Source organism: Hyperoodon ampullatus, assembly GCF_949752795.1.
Source record: "Hyperoodon ampullatus genome assembly, chromosome: 19".
NCBI lineage: Eukaryota > Metazoa > Chordata > Mammalia > Artiodactyla > Ziphiidae > Hyperoodon > Hyperoodon ampullatus.
In genome coordinates this window covers 9,915,069-9,929,294 of record NC_136932.1, presented here as the reverse complement: position 1 = coordinate 9,929,294, position 14,226 = coordinate 9,915,069, and the positions used below count along the sequence as shown (strand labels likewise).

The window sequence follows — 14,226 nt, the reverse complement described above, 5'->3', positions numbered from 1 at the left end:
CAAGCCTCACTGCCTGCACCTGGCCGGGAAGGAGATGGGAACTAGCTGGCAGCCTGTGGCAACCGTCGGTGAGAAGGTGAAATCCGAAGGGACCTCTAGCACACGTGGTTGAAATCAGGAAGAAAAGTATTACCAGGCCTTGGACTCCTGCTCTCCAAGACTCCCCTTTGCCCAGAGGTAACTCTCCTACAGGTTCCTCTCCCCCACGGCCCCACCAGGAGCACAACACGCAGTTGCAAACAGGATACAGTCTCACCACTGAAGTCAGTTTAAATGGAACTTTTGATAAAGTGAATGCAGAGCTTGAAGCGACCAGGTGGATAGTGTATCCTATCTAGCCCACCCGAGGGACACCGAGCCTGGAAGAAACGGCGGTGGGGGAGTGCCCAGCCCTGGGGGGGGGGCGGGGTGTCCTTGTTTACGGTTCTAATCCAGCATTGTGCTCTGCAGGCTCCCCGCCAGCACTGACCTGATGACCCTAAACCACGATGTTTAGGCTGCTCCCAACAGCCCACGCAACACGAGGTGCCCGCTGAGTAAGGCCCTCGGAATAAGGAACTGAGCAGGGCGCAGAAACTGCAGGGAGAGGTTCAAGAAATGCAGCCAGAATTGGTGGCAGTAATGAGGGGCTGCATCTCTAACAGCCACCAGATCTTCACACCAAGTTTCCTCTTTCTTCCTCAGAACCCTTCCAAGACCAGCTGGGACTCAGAGGACAGAGGAGAGCCTCACTGCGGGAAGTTTTGGGCCCAGATGATCCTCTGGCTGCAGATGAAGCATCTGGCCCTGGACTCCAACCACCCAGCCCCAAACGGTTGCCTTTAACTGTACCCAAATCAGAAGTGGCAGAACCAGGCCGAGGTGGCCGATTTTCTTCAAACAGCGGATTTCTACAAAGGCTGCTTCCCTTTCCCCATGGCAGGAGGTGGATTTCATGCAAGGTCAGCAGGGGCTCTGGCCAAGGATTTGGAAATGGTGTCTCCTGACCTGTCACCCTTGTCAGGCGGCTCAGGCCCCGGGGGCCAGTCCAGGGCAGGCAGTGCATCCCAACTCCTGCTGTGGCCGTCAGGCCCCGGGTGGGGAGGCCTGGGCCAGCCTTCCTGCGGGAGAGCTTGGAGCGGGACCCCGGGCGGGGGGGTGGGCTGCAGACCTTTCCCCAGCCGGCACTCGTGACGCAGGGAGTTAGTTGTACGACCCTCTCTCAGGGCTGCTGTGGGGCTTCTCCAGGGCCATCTTCACCACAAGACACACTGCCCCCTGCCTGACAGAAGGGAGCCCCGGGGGCGGGGAGGGGGTACCGTAGCTTCTCTCCTCCTCCTGTGCTTCAGGCCTTCTTTGCAGCTGAGGGTTCTCAGATGTCAGCATCTGGGCTCTGTTGGGTCCCAGATGTTGATGAAAGTCTTTCAAAAATTGGGAGGCCCCACAGAAGAGAGTCACACTGGCCTTCTGGATCCAAGTCCCAGCTGGGGGGTGAGAGACATCTAGGACTCCCATGGGGGGTAGGTTAGAAATCTCTTTACAAGCATTTCAAGATACATGCGTCCTTTTTTTTTTTCTTTTCTTTTTTTTTTTTTTCTTTTCACTATCATAGTCACTCTGGTGAATCCAAGCATAAACAGACAAATCCGACTACAACGCGACAGGGTGCAGATGGGGAGGGAGGGGCGACATCTATGTATATGTTCAGCTGCTCCAGGAGGACAAGACAGCGTTGCTTCCAGCCGAGACTGGGGGAAGAACCGTTTCCGAGGGGGCATGTTTCCCTTTTTGGGGTGAGGGCTGATTATACGCTCTTGGGGTTGAGCAGCGGCTGGGCTCTCTTGAGAGGCTGGCAGTCACAAGCTGGGGCAGACGTAAGGAACGGAGGGAGTGTGGTCCTGCCCTGGGGGCCTTGCCTGCCCGTCCCCGTGCCATCTCTGGCATCCAGGACGGCCAACCTGCTGCCAGCTCGGCACAGGAAGGGAACCAGGCCTCTGGGAGAAAAGGCTCTCCGAGGAAACAAGGCATACACGTCCAGGGTCACTGCGAACCCCACCCTGGCTCCCATCTGGGGTGGGGGCAGGGGCAGGGAACCGAGTGAGGTCATCAGGTTCATCGTGAAGGACGTGCCAGCTGGGTGAGTACAGCTTAGACCGAGAGACTGAGGTCCCCGCCGTGTCCGGGCCTCACCCGCCTCGACTCCCCCTTGGTTTAGAGGAGGTGCCTCCCCACCTAAACAGTGTCCGTTACTGAGAAAGGGGGGTGGGGTGAGGCTGGGAACTCGGGACAGCGTGATGTCGTGAGGGGTACAGGCGGTGACTGGGCTCTGCACGGCAGACACAGGCATGGTGGGGCAGACAGGCGGCTGTGGTGGCCGTGGGAGGGATGAGAGGTTCAGGAGCCACCTCCCAGGTCCCCGTACACTCCAGAGATGCCAGAGGCCCAGGCTTGGGAACAGGCGGATGTCCCCCAAGAGGCACAAGTCCTTACAAGGAACCGGTTAGCCCTAAAGTCCCAGGTCTGTGAGGTGCCAAAATCGTGGCTGCAGTTCCAACCTTCAGAACTCAACAAAACAGGGTTTCCGCGGGGCACAGGGAAGCCCCTCAGCTCAGGACCCCCACCCTGCGGGGAGGGAGAAAGGGGCCAGCGCTCGGTCTTCTCCGAGGAAGAAACCCCCAGGATGCCACTCCCGCAGCCTGCCTTCTCCTCCCGCCACCTGCCTTCTCCTCCCGCCCCCGGTGGAAGCCCTTCTCCCTCCAGAGGGGGGCACGCCGACCCGCAGCAGACCCCGGGCCACCAAGAACCGGAGGCCACTTGGTCCGAGTTTGCTGTGGGCGGCGGAGGCTGTGCCCTGCCTGCTGCGCCTCCGGGCCGTCCTCAGCACCTCCTCCCTGAGCTCCTCCGGCATCCTCACGCCGCCCCACCCACCCCGCCCCGTCACCTCGCCCTCCCCCCTGGCCAGCACCCCCCCCCGCACCCCGTCCTGCTCCAGAGGTGGCCCTACGCCTGTGGTTCCACCAGCGCACCAAGTGCCGAGTCCCTTGTTGCCGCTGCTGCCTCTGTGACACCCCCAGAATGGGGCGCCCCCCGCCCAGGCCCTTGGGAGTCCCCAGAAGCAGCTTTCAGAGCCTCTCCTCCTCCCTCTTGCACTCAGAGGGGGGAAAGAAAAAGAATCGAAAGTAACTGCCCAGGGAAATTCTGGGTAGGGCCATCTTTCTTAAGGTTTTTAAAAATATTTTATTATGATTGGCCCGCCCGTCAATTTGGAAAGATGAACTTGGCTCTCGTTCCCGTGACCGATTTGGAAGTCCCGAGCCAGAGGGGAGCGACAAGCAGGTTACGTGACTGACCGATCTGTGAGGAGCAGCTGGGGGAGGGCAGAGGGGGAGGGGCCACGTCATCATTCTGTTTTTCCTTCACACTCTCTCTCTCTCTCTCTCTCTCTCTCTCTCTCTCGCTCGCTCGCTCGCTCGCTCGCTTCTCTCCACGATTACTGACTGCCCGGGGGCCTGATCACAAACCCTGCTTGGCCAGGGAGGCGGACACCTCGTCGGCGAGCGTGGCCAGCTGCGGTGAGTCCACCATGTCGATGCTGCCGGTGGAGGAGACGTTGCTGAGGTGCCGTGGGGACGTGTCCCCCGACACCACGGGCGACTTGTACACAATCTCTGCCCCGTGGTCGGTCTTGGCTTTGGCGTTCTCGCGGAAGGTCAGCTTGTGGGTTTCGATCTGCAAGAGAGGAGAGGGCAGGGTGAGGCGGAGGGGCCCCGCCAACTGCTGGCCTTGGGTGGGTGGGAGGGAGGTGCGGTGGGGACCACAGTTTCATCGTTTCCCAACGGCTAAGCTGCTGCAGGGTCCTGGTCACCTGCCAGCCAGCCTCCCAGGCCCCCTCTCCAGAGGCAGCGACCACTGTGAGTTTCTTGCGTACCCTTCCAGAGATAGGCCACCACACACGCAAACGTGTATGTGTGAGTAGAGGGGAAAAAATACCATACATAAGGCAACGACAACCACAAGCTTCACACTTTGGTGTTTAGACTTAACACCTTGCATTGTCATCAGTACATAGCTCCCTCACTGCTCGCTGAGGGCTGTGTGGTTTCCTGTCACAGCAGATGGACCAAAATGTATCCACGCCCCTGTGGGTGGATATTTAGGTTGTTCCAGTCTTTTGCTCTCACAGACAATGCTGTGTTTGAATAACCTTGTAGGCATATCATTTCACACGTGTACTGTAAGTGTATCCCAGAAGTGGAATTGCTAGTAGGTCAAAAGGCGTGCGCATTTTATTTTGACCTACACACATTGCCAAATTGCAAATGAAAGTGTGGAAGGAGAGGCTGGAGGAGATTCAGGGATGGGGCCGGAGCCCCTGCCGCCCAGCTGTGAGCCACACACATGCCTCCCCTTTGCCAGTGACTGATGAGGATGCTGGAGGTGGCAGCAGCTGTGGGCAGCCCTGGCAGGTAGACTAGAAAACACGATGCAACAAAGCCCTTCTGAAAGTAGGGCATCGTTCCAAAACATACAAACAGCTCATACAACTCCATCAGAAGAACAACCCAATAAAAAGTGGGCAGAAGACGTAAATAGACATTTCTCCAATAGACGACGTACAGATGGCCAACAGGCACATGAAAAAATGCTCAGGCTGATTATTAGAGAAATGCAAGTCGAAACCACATGAGGTAACACTCACTCCAGTCAGAACAGCCATCATCAGAAAGTCTACAACTAAAATAGAGTTGCTATATGATCCAGCAATCCCACTCCTGGGCACATACCCAGACAAAACTGTAATTCAAAAAGACACATGCACCCCTATGTTCACAGCCGCACTATTCACAATAGCCAAGACGTGGAAACAACCTAAATGTCCATCGACAGATGAATGGATAAAAAGGATGTGGTATATATATACAATGGAATACTACTCGGCCATAAAAAAACAAAATAATGCCATTGCACAGCAACATGGATGCAACTGGAGATTATCATACTAAGTGAAGTAAGTCAGAAAGAGAAAGACAAATACCATATGATATCACTTATGTGTGATAAGTGGAATCTAGAATATGGCACACATGAATCTATCTACAAAACAGAAACCGACTCACAGACATAGAAAACAGACTCGTGGTTGCCAAGGGGGAGGGGTGTCGGGGAGGGAAGGACTGGCAGTGTGGGGTTAGCAGATGTGAACTATTATACACAGGATGGCTAAACAACAAGGTTCTACTGTATAGCACAGGGAACTATACTCAATATTCTGTGATAAACCATAATGGAAAAGAATGTAAAAAAAGAATGTCTACATGTGTATAACTGAGTCACTCTGCTATACAGCAGAGATTGGCACGATGCTGTAAATCAACTATACTTCAATTTAAAAAATTAAATAAGAAAAGCATACAAATGAACTTATTTCAAAAACAGAAAGAGACTCACAGACATAGATAACAAACTTATGGTTACCACAGGGGAAGGGGGAGGGGAGGATAAGTTAGGAGGTTGGGACTAACATGTACAAACTGCTATATATAAAATAGGTAACCAGCAAGGACCTGTTGTATAGCACAGGGAGCTATACTCAATAGTTTGCAATAGCCTGAGAAACAATATATATATGTATGTATGTATAACTGAATCATTGTACGGTACACCTGAAACCAACACGACATTGTAAATCAACTATACTTCAATTTAAAAATAAACAAAAAGTAGAGCATCCTTGACCCAGAGGTCTCAGCTCCAAAGGATTCCTGGGAAGCTCAGAAGCAGAAAGCATTAGCTGGAGATGCCAGCAGTACATAATAATTCTCTCCTGCTGAGTCCTGGAGTGGTGAACACAGTAATTCTCAGCCTGTTTTGGGTCCTAAGACCTCCTTGAGCATCTGGTGAGACCAGGAAAATGTGTACACACGCGTGTCTGCTCTCATACACACGTGACAACTGCTCCCTACAATTTCAGGAGTCCCTGGACCCCAGGTAAAGAGGGCCTATTGCAGGGGCATTTGAGTGTAGAGAAAAACCAGGCTCCCATTTAAGCCATATGCTTCTTTTGTTCACGTTGGGTTACTACTTTGAACAAAGAACTCTTCCATATGACTACAACTGAAAGGCCATTTTGACCTAAGCTTTGATAAGAACACTTATGTTCTTAAGAAAAATGGGACAGCATCCTGGGAATGTCCCCACATCCCCCAAACTGAAAGGAGCTCAGGTGGCGGGGGTCCTATGCTCCACTGCTGGTCAGCAGTTTTGCTCATCACAGAGGGAAATAGGGGACTGAACACAAGAAGACCCTCTGGGACCAGGTCAGTGTCTCCTGGGCAGTGGGTAGGGCAGAGCCCACCCTTTCTGAGGCATCACAGAGATGAGTTCAAACAGGAGAAGGTCTGGCTCGGATTTGGCTCTAATTCATGTTCTTTGATGAGTACAAAGCTCCAGGCCTCCTCCTGAACATTGCCTCATCCAGGTCTCACAACCACCCTGGGACAGCAAAGTTACCATCCGCTTTGCTGAAGGGGAACCTGATGCTGAGATGGCTTGTAGATCTTGCCTGGGTCACGCCTCCAAGCAGAGTCAAGACCAGAGCTTTTCCCAGGACACAGAACCTTCCAGAGTCAGGGGTAGAGAGGCCTTCCTTCAACTGGGAATCACCAACGCCCAGGCCTACCCAGACTCATTCCATATACAATATATTCAGTCAGACTCTCTGGGGGTGGGATGTGGTCTCTTTAAAGCTCCCCAGGGCAGGGAGGCCCTGCATTAAACAGGCTCGGGGAGGCGATGGAAACAAGCTGGGCTTTTGCAGAAAACCTCATTTCCCTGGGTCTCACTTTTAATAGAGACCCAGGCGGCACTGAGAAGTAGTCCTGCACCTGGGGAAGCCCAGTATGTGGAAGCCTGATGGTCAGGGAGCCAGGACCCCGTCCTCCCCCCGCCTTCGGGCGCCTCCATCACGGGTCAGGTCGGCCCCGAGGTCTCAGTTTGCAACCTGTGATCTAAGAACGTGCCAGCAAAGGCTTCTCCAAAACTATGCTGTCGGGCTTTCACCGCAAAGGTGGGGTGTGTCTGTTCAGAACCAGAGGAGGAGGTGGTGGGTCACTGCCTTGGGGACCCTGGCGGCCTCCAAGCAAGGCCCGGCTGCCACTTCTGACCAGCGGGGCCCCCTTGGGCTGCACCGCTGCTCACTGCTGCGTCGGGTCTCAGTTACCACACCCGTTCTGGGACATCCCTTCTCCCTTCACCACTCCTCAGTCAGCTGCTGGGAGGCACTGAAGACTGGAAAGTGAGCCACTTGCAGAACTTCAGGGCAGGCGTGGGCAGGAAACCCCAGAGGGCACTTCGCTGTATTTATGCAGAAGAGAAAAAGTGCAGCCACAAGACGGCATTGTGCAATGGGCCCAGAGGGAGACACTGGTGTCCCCCGACCCCCACTGCACACAGACACCCAGAGCCAGACCCAGGGCCTCTAGAAACTGCAGGGAATGCTGAGGTCCTTGGTCTAGCAGCCTCCCTGTGGACACTTCGAGAGGCCTTCCTGAAATCTGGATTCCAGCATCACTGTTTTGCTCTAACTGCCTAGTGACCCATTTAGAAAGTTAGGTTACATTCCCGTGACTGGCTGTTGGTGACTGGGGCTGGCTTTGGTGATGGCTACTTCATTTTGGGGATGCTTGCCCACCACAGGGCATAGGGCAGTGGCTCTCACCTTTAACTGCACTAAAGAGTCACCTGGGGGCTTTAAAAGCTCCATTCCAGGTGCCCAAATGGCACCTGAGACCAATTAGTCAGAATCTCCAGGGTGGGGCCTGGCATCAAGTGTGTTAAAGCTCCCAGGGTACATCAAAGGGCAGCCCAGGTGGAGCCCCACAGGCCTGGTGGTAGCTGAGAATCCATGTCAAGCCAGTCAATACAGGACCCTCAGCTCTCCTGCCGTGGGAAACTGGACCAGCCTTGTCCACCTGACTCTGTTATAGCCTCCTCCCCGCCCTGCCCCTTTACCTTTTTATGCCCTCCGCCAGGGACGTGGGTGATGTTATCCAGGGACCCGATCTTGGACTGGACTCTCTCCTTGAAGTCCAGCTTCTCAGACTTTACTTCCACCTGGCCACCTCCTGGAACACAATACACACAAGGGCACCAAGCCTTGAGTGAGGGCTAAGCAAGTGAGTGATTCCATGCAGACGCCTACCTTGAGGGGGAGCTAAGACCAGCTTTTATATAGAGCGTGGTTTGGAGCAAGTAGGTCCTTCCAAAGGGCTTGAAAACAGTTTGCTTTCTCTCTCTAATCAGGGTGCACATCAAATATTTACTCAGCAAACTCTTCCTCCTTAGATGATGCAAAGGTAGATGACAGCTCAGTTCGCGAGAAATTATTCTAAATTAGTTGGCTTCCAAAGAGTCAAGTCTTTCTATGCCAACATCCTATAAGCTACAGCCCTATCAGACCTCAGAATTAAACTAAATGGCAAAACACACCCTTAATAACAACGGCCCTGACCCTTTCTCCCTCCTCAGACACTTGATGCCATGCCCAAGTAGGGGGGATATGGCCTGAGGAAGAGAGGAACTACTTTACCTTCTTTGGAAGGATAAAGCCACTTAAGAAAGCTGCTCCCTTGGGACTTCCCTGGTGGCACAGAGGTTAAGAATCTGCCTGCCAAGGCAGGGGACATGGGTTCGAGCCCCAGTCTGGGAAGATTCCACATGCCGCGGAGCAACTAAGCCCATGTGCCACAACTACTGAGCCTGTGCTCTAGAGCCTGCGCGCCACAACTACTGAGCCTGCTCACCTACAGCCCATGCTCTGCAATAAGAGAAGCCACCGCAATGAGAAGCCCTTGCACCACGAAGAGTAGCCCCTGCTTGCCACAACTAGAGAAAGCCCGTGCACAGCAGCAAAGACCCAACACAGCCAAAAATAAATAAATAATTTTAAAAAAGATATCCATACTTTATTAAAAAAAAAAAAGAAAGAAAGCTGCTCCCAGTGTGGTAGGATGGTGGCCTCAGGAGAGGCATAGTTTTCACTGGGAGAGACAGAACACCCACAAGATGTCCAAGGGAGGCAGGAAGTAATGACACACTTTCTAGACTATGTTTCTGATGACCTTCTCTTCCTGCAGTCACAGTTCAAGTAAAGACCTCAGCCCTGAACAGGGCCTAAAGCAGAAGGCCCTGCTCTGGCCTTTCAGGCAGAAGTTAGCTCTCCAAGATGGTAGCCAGTAGCCACCTGTAGCTACTTAAATTGCATTTATTTATTTTTAAATTTTAATTGAATTTTATCTTTTTGGCCACGCCGTGCGGCTTGTGGGATCTTACTTCCCCGACCAGGGATCCAACCCAGGCCCGGCAGTGAACGCGCCAAGGCCTAACCACCGGACTGCCAGGGAACTCCCCAAATTTAATTAAATAAAATTCGTTCAGTTCCTCAACTGCACCAGCCACATTTCAAATGCTCAATAGTCGCATGTCATTAGTGGCTACCATACTGAACAGCACAGGTATAGAACATTTCCACTGTCTCAGAAAGATCTATAGATAGCACTGATTTCTATACGGCATGAGATGAAGACGGAAAAGGTTAGCATGGGGAGTTCCAACAGCATCATTTTCTGTTGAAATGAAGTGACAGTGGGAGCATGGCAACAGCCCAGGGTCCCATGTTGTAGCTGGGGCAGTTGGTGAAATGCCCCTCACGCTGGCTGAGGGCCAAACTGGGACATCCACATTAGCCAGGCTTTGGGGGCCAGATCAGGCCCTTTCCCAGCTCTACATACCCCGTGTGCAGCCTGCTTGGAGAACTGCGGGTTAGGATTTAGACCAGCATCTGCCCTCCCTCCTTATCTTGTCTTGGCCAGCCTGGCCCTGCTCAGGAACAACACACGGAGCCACACCTCCCAGGCAAGTTCCACCCTTAACACTCTCCTTGATGGCCCATCCCATCTGTCCTTCCCAACCACTTCCGGAGAAGGCACCACCCCATCCTGTCCCACCCCTCGGGCCTCCCCGCCCCGTCCTTGCCTTCTACAAGGGCTGGCTACCTGGCTTATGATGGATGTTGCCTAATGAGCCACACTTGGAGGTCACCTTGCTCAGATCCACTGGTTTGTAGACTATTTGCACCTGGAGGAGAGAGAGAATGAGAGGGACAATAGGATTATTTTCTTGGGGGCGTAACGCAATGAAAAGCAGCTGTGTAAGTCCAGGCCCCGCTCAGACAGTGTTTTCCTGTCTGCCACGAGGAAAACACCCTACTCAGGGTGGGAAAATGTGTTGGAATTCTGCCAACCTTGCCCCAGGGGAGCTGGGTCTTCACAAAACAAATGGAGTGCCTTCAATTCCACAGGACAAGGACCCTCAGGGAAAAACAGGGCTACTTCCCCATTGTGCAGGGCCTACACCTTTGGTTTAGCAAACACTTACATGAGAAAAAGTTATTCTCTTTCCTGACATGAAATCCACAGATCAGGTTCAGTGAAGACAGAAAGAAGGGATCAATATGATGTTTGTGCAGCATTTGAAAAATCTTGGAAAAGCAAGAGAGCCATATCTGCTGGGCCTCTGAGAGCAGAGGGCGGTGTGGGGCTGTTAGCAGCACTCCTCCCAGGAGAAGCGTCACAAACCCAGCAGCCCACCACAGCAGTGGTGGCCAACGAGAGGGCCCCAGAGCAGTCCCACAGCCCAGTAAGAGTTAAGCACCAGCTGTCCTCCCCCGCCACCCAGCCCCACCCCACCCCCCACCCCCGCCCCCCTGCCCCAGGGCACAGTGTCCTGGACATTTTGGTCCTTTACAGAAAGGAGCAAAGCAACACCAGCAGGATGGGCAGGCGGCACAGCAGAAATCACAGGTTTAGTGTCTCAGGCAGGTTCAGCAGACACACGTAGGGGAGGCCTAAGGGCCTCAGGGCTCAGAGCCAGCCTGAGGGTCCAGCATGTGGCCAGGCCACACAGCCACCCCCCAGCCGCCTGCTGACCTCAGCCCCCCGGAGGAGAAACCCATGGGGACCCAGCATTAGCAGAGGAGTCTCCTAGAGGAAGTCTCTACAAAGCCATGGCTGTGAGGGGTCCCTGATGGTCCCTGAGTAACACTTCCCTCATGTGAGGTCACCTGAGGGTACAGGAGGCCCATCACCGTGGAGCCATTCGGCCCCTGCTCCCTGCCCTGGAGTCACCCAGGGGAGAGATGGCCTCATGCCTGAGAACGGGGTTAACAAGGACATCAGAAAAAAAGGAGTTTTTACTTAGGCCTAAATCATCTGGAAGAATCCCAAATTACACTAGTTAATCAAAATCATACTGGCGTCTGCCGATTACTGATGGAGTTGATTCAGGCTGACAGGTGGACGTGGCCTGTGTGCGTGGGTGCGTGGAGGGAGGTGTGGAGAGCCCGCGCCTGTGGCCATTGGGTGAGTTAAGGACGGATTCTGAGCACAACGGGCCCTCGGGGGTGGGGTGGGGCAGGGCTATGGGAACTCCCCCCTCCTTCCCTTTATGCGGGAGATGAAAGTGAAGGCTGGTGTGTACAGGCTTCCTTCTCTTCCCTTCAGCCTGGATTCAGTAACCAGTGGGGGAAAAGGGAGGGTGGAGCGGTGAAGAAGGGAGAGCCTGGATTGGCAGGGAGGGGAAAGGAATGGGGGAGGGGAAGGAATGGGGAGGGGAAGGAATGGGGGAGGGGAGGGAATGGGGGAGGGGAAAGGAATGGGGAGGGGGAGGGAATGGGGGAGGGGAGGGAATGGGGAGGGGGAGGGAAGGGGAGGGGAAAGGAATGGGGGAGGGGAAAGGAATGGGGGAGGGGAAGGAATGGGGAGGGGGAGGGAATGGGGGAGGGGAAAGGAATGGGGGGAAAGGAATGGGGAGGAGAAAGGAATGGGGGAGGGGAAAGGAATGGGGGGAAAGGAATGGGGAGGAGAAAGGAATGGGGAGGGGAAAGGAATGGGGGGAAAGGAATGGGGAGGAGAAAGGAATGGGGAGGGGAAGGAATGGGGGGAAAGGAATGGGGAGGGGAGGGAATGGGGAGGGGAGGGAATGGGGAGGGGAAAGGAATGGGGGAGGGGAAGGAATGGGGGAGGGGAGGGAATGGGGGAGGGGGAGGGGAGGGGAGGGGAAAGGAATGGGGGAGGGGGAGGGAATGGGGGAGGGGAAAGGCATGGGGGAGGGGAAAGGAATGGGGGGAAAGGAATGGGGAGGTGGAGGGAATGGGGGAGGGGAAAGGAATGGGGAGTGGGAGGGAATGGGGGAGGGGAAAGGAATGGGGAGGGGGAGGGAATGGGGGAGGGGGTGGGAAGGGGAGGGAAAGGAATGGGGAGGAGAAAGGAATGGGGAGGGGAGGGAATGGGGGAGGGGAAAGGCATGGGGGAGGGGAAAGGAATGGGGGAAAGGAATGGGGAGGGGGAGGGAATGGGGAGGGGGAGGGAATGGGGAGGGGGAGGGAATGGGGGAGGGGAAAGGAATGGGGAGGGGGAGGGAATGGGGGAGGGGGAGGGAAGGGGAGGGAAAGGAATGGGGAGGAGAAAGGAATGGGGAGGGGAAAGGAATGGGGAGGGGGAGGGAATGGGGGAGGGGAAAGGCATGGGGGAGGGGAAAGGAATGGGGGGAAAGGAATGGGGAGGGGGAGGGAATGGGGGAGGGGAAAGGAATGGGGAGGGGGAGGGAATGGGGGAGGGGAAAGGAATGGGGGGAAAGGAATGGGGAGGGGGAGGGAAGGGGAGGGGAAAGGAATGGGGAGGGGAGGGAATGGGGGAGGGGGAGGGAGGGGGGTCAGGCAGACTGGAGGCCGGGGAGGGGGAGGGAGGAGGCCAGGCTCTGGAGTGAATCCTGGAGCCGGCCAGGAGGCAGGGAGAATCCCTAGGAGAAGGAACAGAGCCTGCCTGCTGGGGAGTCACCTCCCAGCTGAAGAGAAGAGGGGCCGGGAGCAAACAGAGGCAGAGCCCAGGCCAAGAGTCCACTGTCCCCAAAACGCCTGAGGCTGACATTGTGCTGGGGCTTGTCACCCCCCAGCCACCTTTCACCAGGAGAAGAGCTCTCTATGGTGGCTCCTACTGCAGTGGCCACAGGCCAAGGACAGCGCTCGGGGCCAGCCCGGGACATCCTGTGGCACTCTGCTGGGGTCACAGGCTAGCCCACCAGCTGGCAGAGAGTGCAGGGGGGAGGGGAGGTGCCCCTGAGGAAGTCCCTTGATGTCCTGGGCAGAGGGAATGTACACCCTGCCCCCACCTTCCGCCTGAAGGAGCGGGGGCGGGGGGGGCGCTGACTGCAGCCACTGGACCCCACCCCTCGGCCCCAGCAGCACAAGCTCCCACCAGCTGACCAGACACACCAGACGCGAGTTAAACCGGAAAGCACATGTCTTTCCTTCTCTGGCCAGAGGCTGCCATCTGCAGGGAAGCCAGAGCACCGGAGTCAAAGCTAAAACAGCAACGTCACTGGGAGCCCATGATCACAGCCTGGGGTGGTCCCCACCCCTTCTCTTGGCGGAAGACGAGGTGGCATTGGGACAGGAGAGCAGGGACCGGGGGCACAGCAGAGATACTGAGCAGACACTGGTGAGGAAGGGTGAGTGAAGCGCCATGCAGCAGCCTCATCAGTGGCAGAGCCAGGACCCGGCGCTCAGGGCAGGAGGCAGCAGCGCATTGCAAGAATAAACCCCCAGGTCTGGACGCAGATATGCGGGCCAAGGCTGGGCACTTTCTGGAGAGAGAGCCCCACCCGGGGGCTCCCACTGTCACCCCGGCACTGCCAGCCAGAGGCCAGATGCCTGCTCTCAGAAACCATCCTCCTCCCCAGGGGTGGACCTCAAAGGGTCTCGAACCTCCCGTTCCCCGACGTGTGTAAACATTTGCCTACAGCTGACCAAGAAGGCTGGGGGAACGAGGGAGGCTGCGGAGAAGGGGGGCCGAGCCTCAGGATGCCGAGTCTGCACCCATTTGTCTGTGAACTTGGAGGATAACAGCAGAGCTGGTCAAGTGGGCAGGCGAGAATGAGGATGCCAGCCCCAAATCTCAGGGACACATCCACTGGGGACGCAGGGAGTCCGCAGGGACATCTGGAGGAGGCCGAATTTAAAAGGGCTCCAAGCAGCATTTCTGTCCACCCTCGGCTGCGGGCAGGTCCCTGGTGCATTTCTGTTGGGCTCTCTCGCATCTGGAGCTTCTGCCAGAGGGTGGAGCTGTTTTCAAACAGGAGCCGAGAGGCTTAAGAATCAGCTCATCCCTTGCAAAGGCAGAAGTCAAAGGCGAG

At 55.5% G+C, this 14,226-nt stretch overlaps 1 protein-coding gene across 5 annotated transcripts in view; it reads right to left on the bottom strand.

Moving 5' to 3' along the window:
• Positions 1–3,199: 3,199 nt before the first annotated feature.
• Positions 3,200–14,226, bottom strand: part of MAPT (microtubule associated protein tau) — a gene marked incomplete at its 5' end in the record, with an annotated part of 47,687 nt that continues 36,660 nt past the window's right edge. For all 5 annotated transcript variants that reach the window (XM_079724936.1, XM_079724937.1, XM_079724939.1 and 2 more), the window contains 3 exons: positions 3,200–3,708; positions 7,990–8,102; positions 10,032–10,113. In XM_079724936.1, the coding sequence (XP_079581062.1) occupies positions 3,493–3,708; positions 7,990–8,102; positions 10,032–10,113 (411 nt within the window). In that variant the 3' untranslated portion in view covers positions 3,200–3,492. The remainder of the gene's footprint in view (positions 3,709–7,989; positions 8,103–10,031; positions 10,114–14,226) is intronic.